The 9415-nt window shown below is 35.6% G+C and overlaps 1 protein-coding gene across 1 annotated transcript in view; it reads right to left on the bottom strand.

Moving 5' to 3' along the window:
* Positions 1–774: 774 nt before the first annotated feature.
* Positions 775–9415, bottom strand: part of LOC126765166 (uncharacterized) — a 29216-nt gene continuing 20575 nt past the window's right edge. Inside the window, exon 4 of the mRNA XM_050482746.1 lies at positions 775–798. Coding sequence (XP_050338703.1) covers positions 775–798 — 24 coding nt within the window. The remainder of the gene's footprint in view (positions 799–9415) is intronic.

The following is a 9415-nucleotide window of genomic DNA, read 5'->3' as shown; positions in this document are numbered from 1 at the left end:
TAATTTGAAAAAATATTTTTCACTGAAAGTATAAATTACTGGTTTTCAAAATCGTACAAAACAAATTAGATCCATCCAACCTCAAAAAAAAATAAATAAATACAGATAATACAGGTGTGATGAAAACTTAAAACACTAAGTCGTATTTAATTTATTCTTTAAAAATTTTAATTAGTAAGTGCGAAAATATTTAATTAAACTTATCAGGAATTAGGGGGATGTATGGAGGGGGACCCCACATTTTACATCTGGGCTAGCTTTTCTCTCTGCTGCCCTGCCGATCTTTTATCAAGTGGTTAAAGTTACGTGGTCAGTATGCATCATTTGGTTAACCATTTGAACAAAAAACATTTGAACATAGTTTTATTTGCTCCATGCACACGGGTGCGTGAAAAATATACAATTCTGACTCTCAATTTTTCGGGTCGAAACCAGCGTATACCTGCTTTTCCCGAAGAACATAGCTTTAGTAAATGCAGTCAGATTTGAACGACTGATTTGAACAAAATTTTGTAAAAATGTCAAACGGTTGCTTTATTTGCAATGAATCTTTGACTGAAAGCTGAATTGTTGTTGTTGATCGTGGGCTAAACACTTTAATGGATTCAAGTACTGAAAAGGGTGATGAGTTTGATGAATATTTAAAGGACAAAACATGTGTAACAGAACGTAAGCAGTACCGTAAAGCATATACCCGGAAGAGCAGCATCGCTGCAGCTAAAAGACAGCGTGAGGCGGAGATAGCTACCACATCTGGGATTAGTCCTCCTCGTACTAGAGCACGAGGTAATGAATCATCTTTTTGTTTTTGTTTGTTGGCAATGAAGCAAATAAAACGGCTAAAATGAAAAAAGCTCACCATCTTCGACGAAGAGTGTCTCAAGTTTCAACCTTTGACTTCAAGAAAACCATCTTGAAGGAAGCTCAGACTTGTTCTGATGAGTTAGCAAGAAGTGTCGTTGCCCGCATGCAGTATGAATATGACTTAGTTGCTACTAAGGATAAGAACCACAGTGATTCTTACACTTCGTTTCTGAAAACCATTAGTGGAGGTAAAATCGGTCGTCCTGAAAGTGATTCTATTACTTCAGCGATGGAAGAAATATTTACATTTATTGAAAGTCATGACGATTGTCAATTTTCAATACAAGAATTGAAAGATATTTGCAAAGAACCATCGATAGATAATAGAGCAATTAAGTCAAAACTAAAGTTAAAGTATGGTAATAGAATCCTTATAACTGAGAAATTGGGAAATTTAACATTCATTTGCTTCATCGACAAACAACATGACGTCCTCAGCAAAACTTGGTATGAGAATAAAAAGTAAATGAAAAGGAAGAGCGGTTAAGAATACTTGAAGCAGCTGCAGCAATCATTCGAGAAGATATTCAGTCGATAGTGTTTGGCACTGATAATTATCCTCCACCTACTCAGATGTTCGAAGATATCAATAGGGATATTCCAGAATCTTTGACTTATTTCTTAGAGCAAATAATTTTGAAAAAAAACTTTGTAAATTGGAACACTTGAAATTAATACGTACATATGTATAAATGTCAGCCACTGTATTGTGGCTGCTGTTCGGCCTAGGTCTTTCAAATCACGGCTACGATTGGGTCTTAGTGTTTTTTCATCGACGGTTTGGATCAAAACGTCTTATTAAAATTTTTTCATCTTTTGGTTTGTATGCATCGTATAATGAAACTATGACCACATTATATTCTACCACCAGAAACTGGATCAATTATTCAATATGCTGCAGGCAGTGCTGACACAATGTACATGCTCTAGACCAGTGTTTCCCAAAGTGGACGATAACGCCCCCTTGTGGGCGCTGCAGCTGTCAAGGGGGCGGTAAGAGACCCAAAAAGAAAATGGGGGCGTTGTGTAGAGGCCTGGGGGAGTTGTTTGTAATTCTATTTAGCTAGGAGGCCTCTTAGACAACGACTACATGAGCTCTCGACTCTCAATAACAACTTGTGAACATCAACTAATATGAATTAAAAGATTGCTCAAACTCGGTTCTATATTTCTCTCCGGGTAGTTCATATATCTGTCCTATTTTATTGAATATAGAAAAAATGAAAATCATGTCAATCGGTCGCTCCGTTTCATAACGGGGCATCTGGACAGGATAGAATTTATAGAATACTAACTGTCAAACGTATTGCTATTGCCATTGCCAAATCTGTATGTGGGCATTTGCTATCATAATATAATCATTTGCGCAAAGGTGTAGGGTAGGTAGGTTCGAGCTGATGTAGCGAATGCTTTGAGCTCTTGAATAATTAATTTTATCACTTGCGAAATGACGTTGGGTAGGTAGCTGATGTAACGCACGTTTTGAGCTTTTGAACTCCTTAAATCTTTTGTGTGGAAAATAAAAAAAGGATAAAGATCCTTTTTTACAAATGTATTTCTGGGAAAAATAAGATAATACGAAAAGGAGAAAGATCCTTTTTTACAAATGTATTTCTAGGAAAAATAAGAATTCATATTTTTGGATTACTATATAATAATTGTGCTTGAGCATTCCTATATAAACAATGTAATATTTATTTTATATTTTTATATTCATTTGTGGTTTTGCGCGCAATAGATGAGCAGTACTTACGCCTCCCTTACACTACTCGCGAAGTTAAACGTATTTCTCAAAGCAAAACAATGCCGGTAGTAAAAAAGAAGAGACGGCAATACTGTGCGGAATACATTAAATTCGGATTCATTGAAAATCCCACAAACCCATCCTCGCCTTTGTGTCTTCTATGTCTAAAAACATTTTCGAAAGAAGCAATACTGCAAGATCATTTTTTTTTTTTTTTATACATAACAGCTCACTGAATACTGCAAGATCATTTGAATAAAATGCATCCAGATAAGAGAGACAAGAATGTAGCATATTTTCAAGACCTAGAGAAGAAGCATAACACACAGCCAAGTGTAGCAAAACTATTTTCGGCGGCTGCTAAGCAAGATGACGACGGACTTCGAGCTTCGTACAATATCTCTTTGTTAATTGCTCAAAAAGGCAAACCACATAACATCGGAGAAGAGTTAATATTGCCAGCAATAAATGAAGTAATAACTACCGTGCTTCATAAACCGGCCGCAGATATTATCCGAAAAATTCCTTTGAGTAATAATTCTGTGCAAAGACGAATTGATGAAATGGCTGAAAACATTGAAGAATCATTGTGCGATCACCTGAGGTCAAGTCAATTCTCAATTCAGCTGGATGAGTCCACTTTACCAACTAATGAAGCATTGTTGTTGCCTTACGTGAGTTTTATTAAAGATGAGAAAATATGTGAAGAACTATTATTTGATAGAAATTTAGAGACCGATACAAAAGGCGAAACCATATTCAATATATTGGAAAAGTTTTGCGATGAGAAAGAAATTCCTTTGAAAAATATTATTTCAGTTGCTACGGATGGCGCTCCGGCTATGACAGGGTGCCATAAAGGCTTCATAGCGTACTTAAAAAATAAAATTCCAGATGTCCTTGGAAACGACTGGCGCGCTGTTGTTAACTCGGCTATAATCGCGTAAGCGGTGTCGACGCCAATTAAGAAGAAGAAGAAGAAGAAGATGTCCTTGGTGTACATTGCGTTATTCATAGACAACATTTAGTTGCTAGAAACTTAAGTGAAAAACTATTTCAATCACTGCAATATATCATCAAAGCAGTCAATAAAATCCGCAACAGCTCTTTGAATGATAGATTATTTCATCAGCTTTGTGTTACTAATGACGAGGATTTCAATCGTTTGTTGTTTCATACTGAAGTTCGTTGGCTATCAAGAGGCAATTGTCTGACTCGATTCTACAACCTGTTTGACTCTGTTATAGAGTTCTTGGAAACTAAAAATACAGAATTTCAAGACAAGCTCATAACATCAAAGAATGATATACATAGCTTACATGACAGACCTGTATAAATTGTTCAACGACATGAATCTCCAACTGCAAGGCGATAAGCTAAATTTAATTAAAACAAAAAACGACGGGCAGACGTGAGTTTCACAATTTTCCGAATTTATCAGTATCATGCAGTAACGACGAATTGTTTGCCTACTGCCAACATTTGGAAAACCTCCACATTGACTTCACCGAACGATACCAGGACATTTTGAGCTTGGAAATACCAGACTGGGTGTTGGATCCGTTTTCAAATGTCAACACAGCAATGTCACCTCAGCTGGAAGAAGAACTTATAGAATTGACAACAAACGAGGAAATAAAAATCAAGTTCAAAAATGGTTACCAAGAATTTTGGCTACAAAAACCGATCTCGCAATTGTACCCTGGATTGTGGTCAATCGTTCAACGATTCTTGATAGCATTCCTATCGTCATATTTGTGTGAACGTGGATTTAGTGCTGTGACAACACTGCTTACTAAAAATAGAAATCGTTTGCTTGTTACCGAACGTGGCGACTTGCGTCTGTTCTTGAGTAAATTGGAACCTGATATTAACAAACGTATTAAACAGCATCAGATTTATCCTTCACATTAGTTTTTATATAAGGATCGATTATTTTAGTTTTATTTTTTTTTAAATATTCTCTGTTTTAATACTATAAAGTTGTGTTTCAATAATCATTCTTATTGGCAGGTGGAGCCCGTAAGAGTTAACTTGAGACCTAAGCGCCGTTGTATGTTACCTACTGCGCTTAGGCTTCAAGTTGCTGGTTATAGTAAAAGTTTCTTTTAGAATTCTCCGTTAATATCCGTTTGGTTGGTCACAATAATTAATTTGAAGTTATAGTGGTTTTTAAATAGGTGAAAAAATGGGGGCGCTAAAAAAATATTTATTCTCAAAGTGGGCGGTAGATAAAATAAGTTTGGTAACCACTGCTCTAGACGGTCATAACACGCTCCACATAATGTGTATCATTCCAATTATAACTCCATAATAACAGCTATAGCCGAGAAACCCATATTACGAATAAACAAAGACCTTTCAGCGAAAGATTTTGCAGCAAAAGTTCACGTACCAATAAAAGTTTATCAAAATGATGGTGCAGTTGGGTATAGTAAAATAGTTGCACAAAATTTCCATTATGACAGTAGGACAGTAGTATCTTTACTGAAAAAAGTTATTATTTTATGGTTGTATGGAAAATGGAAAGATTTACTATTACCTGGTTGGAACGGTTACATTGAACATTTAACGAGTAATATCATGGATTTTTCAAAGTCTAAAATTCTCTTCTTACCATTCATTCATCAACCAGCAAGTAACTACAATACTATCTACACAATTCTACTCTGTACTTTGGAAAATGCAAAACGTTATAATCAAGATGTATGCATTATTACTTTTGATCAGCCTTTGTATGCAAAAGCTCGAGAAATCGTATCACCAGCACATGAAGGATCGAGGTATCGAAGATCGTAGTAAGATTTGGAGGTTTCCATTTGTTCATGTCTTTTTTTTAAAGCGATTGGTCATATTATGCAGTGAAGTGGCATAAAAGATGGCTCGTTTTAATTTATGCCACTAATTCAATAGACAAAATGTTGAATGGCCATGCTTATGCACATTATTCCATCTCACTTTAGCAACAATAATATCAGAAGAACTTGTCATCGATGAAGAGATGCATGCTAATCTACAAGATACTGTAGACCTTATAATAAATAAATCAATTTCGTACGTTGATATTGAGAATGGTGATGAGCTGGCTGAATCATTACTGGAGCAGTTCAATCAAAAATTAAAGGAATATGAACAACGTGGACCAACTGCAAAATTGTGTGCGCAGTATTTTTACATGGCATCAATTGCTAAGGAGTTTATAAGAGCTGAGCGTCTGAGAGATTGAAAAGCTCATTTGAATAGCATTCGAGAAATGCTTCCTTACTTCCACTCATCAGGACATGTTCCTTATGCCAAATCTGAAATTTATATCTACAAGATATGCTACAATTGGAAAACTTGATTGATGATCCTGAGGTTTTCGAGAGATGTACACGGGGATTTTGTACAATTAGACGTTCTGATAAATTGAGTTGTGGAACTTCAACGGATATGGTCATTGAGCAACGATGATGAAGTCAATGAAAACAGATGGAGGTGTTGCTTGAGGAAGAAGTACGCAATGAATTGTAAAATCATTTCAATCATCTTCCGTATGGTTCTGCATTTTAGCAGTTTTGCGAACTGTAATTGTTGGCTGCTTACTATAATATACATACAAAATCTATTCCTTCTTTGGTAAGATTCGGATTTGGCTCAACTAAAACCCCTTTGCGCTTTTTCGGCAATTGTGTTGGTTTGTATGTTTACTGAACTTCCTCTTCCTTCTTATATGATTCAGCATTATTTTCCAAAATGTTGTCGATATCTTCAGCTTCGTCCTCATCTTCAAACGATTTAATCTGGACTTTACTTTCCTACATTTCTCCAAAATGTGAGCCTGCCGGAAGAGATAGATGCAAGTTACCAATTCAGTTGGTTTTTCCTCAATTTTTGAAGGTTTATGAAGTTCTTCAAGTGAATCTTCAGAAGACAGATATATACAAGGTATTACAGATAACAGTTTGGAACTTTTGTACATTTTAAACCTGAGTCAAAACGGTACAAAATTTCTGGCTTTTCTTCTATCGTAAAATCTTCTAACAGCACATCACGCTGAAGAGAACTGTAAGTTATTTCGGGCTCTCCTTCTTGTAATCTTGTTTTACAAAGTTTGAGATTTTGGAAATACTCCGCCATTATTTCAAAATACAAATTTTCAACTTCAAGAAAAATGTTTAAAAAGGATTTTTTTGTGAAAATTATGCTTTTGAAGAAACACAATTTTTAAAAGTTTGATGTCATCAATTTTTATTGCAGTGATTTTGTGGAGATCATCCATTACTTTTCTGAGGAGTTGAATTTTCCTCTGGAATATGAAGATTCCAAGACTGAAATCAAATGTATCTGATTTGTATTTATTTGTCATGTCAGACTTTGTTGGAAAAGTGTTGGACGTGAGCAACACCGTTTCGGATAAATCCGCTTGGGCATCAAGAATTTTGTTCCTTCACAACAGAGAAAAAATCAGTCTTTTGTAGCAGCAGGTTGTATTATTTAGCGCAGTTTATGTTTATGTAAAGAAAATTTGGTATAGTAGTTATATGTTACATACTTGAAATTTTTTGTTGCAAACTTATAGTCTGTAGTTTAACTATAAAATTATTGAGAAAAATGGCAAAGAGGAGAGGATTGGCAGAAATGGAAATTCGCGCAGCTATATCAAATAGTGATGATGAGAGTAGTGATAATAAGGCAGAATGTGCAGTAATTGTTGATGACTTGGAAGATGTAGTGTCTTCTGATAGCGAAGAGGACTGCTGTGAAACTGTTTCTGAAGTGGATGATGAAATGTGTGTATCATATACTGAAGAAGTGGAATCTCTTGTAAATGTTTTTGTTGGTAAAGACGGGACTGAGTGGAGTGAACTTCCAAATATTACAGGGAAGACACCTTCTCACAACATAGTGACAGGAAGCGTAAACAAAGTAATGTTGCCGCCAGGCAAACACATTCAATCTCCATCGGATGGATTTTCCTTATTTTTTAACAATGACGTTCTGAAAATTATTGTTGATTGCACAAATATAAATGCTACTGAACAGCTGCAACAAAAATGGAAGTAAACTGATGAAATTGAGATGCGCGCCTACATAGGCTTACTGACTGATGCAGGAATCCGAAAAAATAGAATAAGTGACTACAAAGAGTTTTGGGATCTCTGACTTATCGCGCTACTTACGATTTGATGAAAAAGCAACAAGAAATTCTCGTAGAGCGGGGGATAAATTTGCTGCTATACGAGATATTTGGGACATCACTATAAAAAACTTCAGAAAACATTATATGCCTGGTTTTAATTTGACAATCGATGAACAGGTCATTCCCTTTCGAGGTCGTGTTTCATTTCGACAATATATGCCTGCAAAGCCAGACAAGTATGGAATGAAAATTTGGTGGATATGCGACAGTGAGACGAGTTATCTATTGCATGGAATACCTTATTTGGGTAAGGAAGGCGCTAATAGACAGACAAATTTGGCGCAGAATGTTGTCAAACAGCTTTGTGAATTCTATGAGGGTACAAATCGAAACATTACTTTTGACAATTTCTTTACCAGTTTTGATTTATAGCTCGATCTTTTATCAAAGCGTCTTACATGTGTTGGAACTCTTCGAAAGAACAAATCATGTATTCCTTCAAATTTTCTGCCTTCCCGGCAACGAGAAGCAGGAAGCAACCTTTTTGGCTTTCGAAAGACCATGACTCTAGTAAGCTTTGTCCCAAAAAAACAAATAAAGCTGTTCTCTTGTTCTCGTCGATGCACCACACTGCCGATATTGACGCAGAGACAAAAAAATCGGAAATAAATTTATATTAAAATGCCACAAAAGGCGGCGTAGATACGTTTGATCAATTGTGCCATGCTTTTACAAGCAAAAGAAAAACTCGCAGATGGCCTGTAGCTCATTTTTACAATTTGATAGACGCCGCTGGTATAGCAACCAAAGTAATTTGGTTGTCCTTATATCCAAAATGGAATGATTCAAAAAAATGCACTCGTCGCAAATTATTTTTCAAAGATTTGTCCCGGGAATTAATTATGCCAAACATCGAAAGTAGAAGTTTAAGCCGATTGTCAAATGCTAATAAAGCAGTTATCACTGACACTATATCAACATCATTATCCCCCAATAAGTGTTTACCGCCTCCATCCAAAACAGTTCGCCGCCGATGTCACTTATGCCCCTACAAAAAATGTAGGGTTTCTATGCAATGTTGCCAAATTTGCACCAAAAATGTTTGCAATGAACACTCGCAAAAGGCTATAATATGCGTGAGTTGTGTGCAAAATTATTAGTAGTTTAATATTAATTATGAATTCATTTCTTTTATATATGTAAGAGCCAATTTATTCACTCTCCATTACAACTTAATGCTCCATTAGAGAGAGTGAAATTGGCCCTAAATATCTTTGCATTTTATATTTGTTGTAATGAATTACTTTAACCATTGAAATAAAACCAATTGAATAATACTTAAGCCGCTTTATTTATACGAGTGACTCTAAGTCACTACGTGGTACTCCACGTCCGCACAAGCACGTGGTACGAATAGGGTTAATATGCGGGAATATACACCCTACGTACACTTATTATTTTTATGATGTTAATATACGGGAATATACACCCGTCTTACCATTTAATTTTGCTTGTATATTAATAACAGGGCTTACTTTATTTTATTTGCCTGTATTTTTTATAATATCAGCGCTTTTTTAAATTTGGCTGCGCTCTTTTTTTTTAGGCTCGATAGGACCAAATATTTAAAATTCAACAAAGTTTTGTCATTCCTCACCACTGGTGGGTGGAAATGAAAAGACCTT

The sequence above is a fragment of the Bactrocera neohumeralis genome, unplaced genomic scaffold, assembly GCF_024586455.1.
Source record: "Bactrocera neohumeralis isolate Rockhampton unplaced genomic scaffold, APGP_CSIRO_Bneo_wtdbg2-racon-allhic-juicebox.fasta_v2 cluster10, whole genome shotgun sequence".
NCBI classification, from domain to species: domain Eukaryota; kingdom Metazoa; phylum Arthropoda; class Insecta; order Diptera; family Tephritidae; genus Bactrocera; species Bactrocera neohumeralis.
The sequence above is the reverse complement of the archived record's forward strand: the minus strand, read 5'-3'. Positions and strand labels throughout refer to the sequence as shown.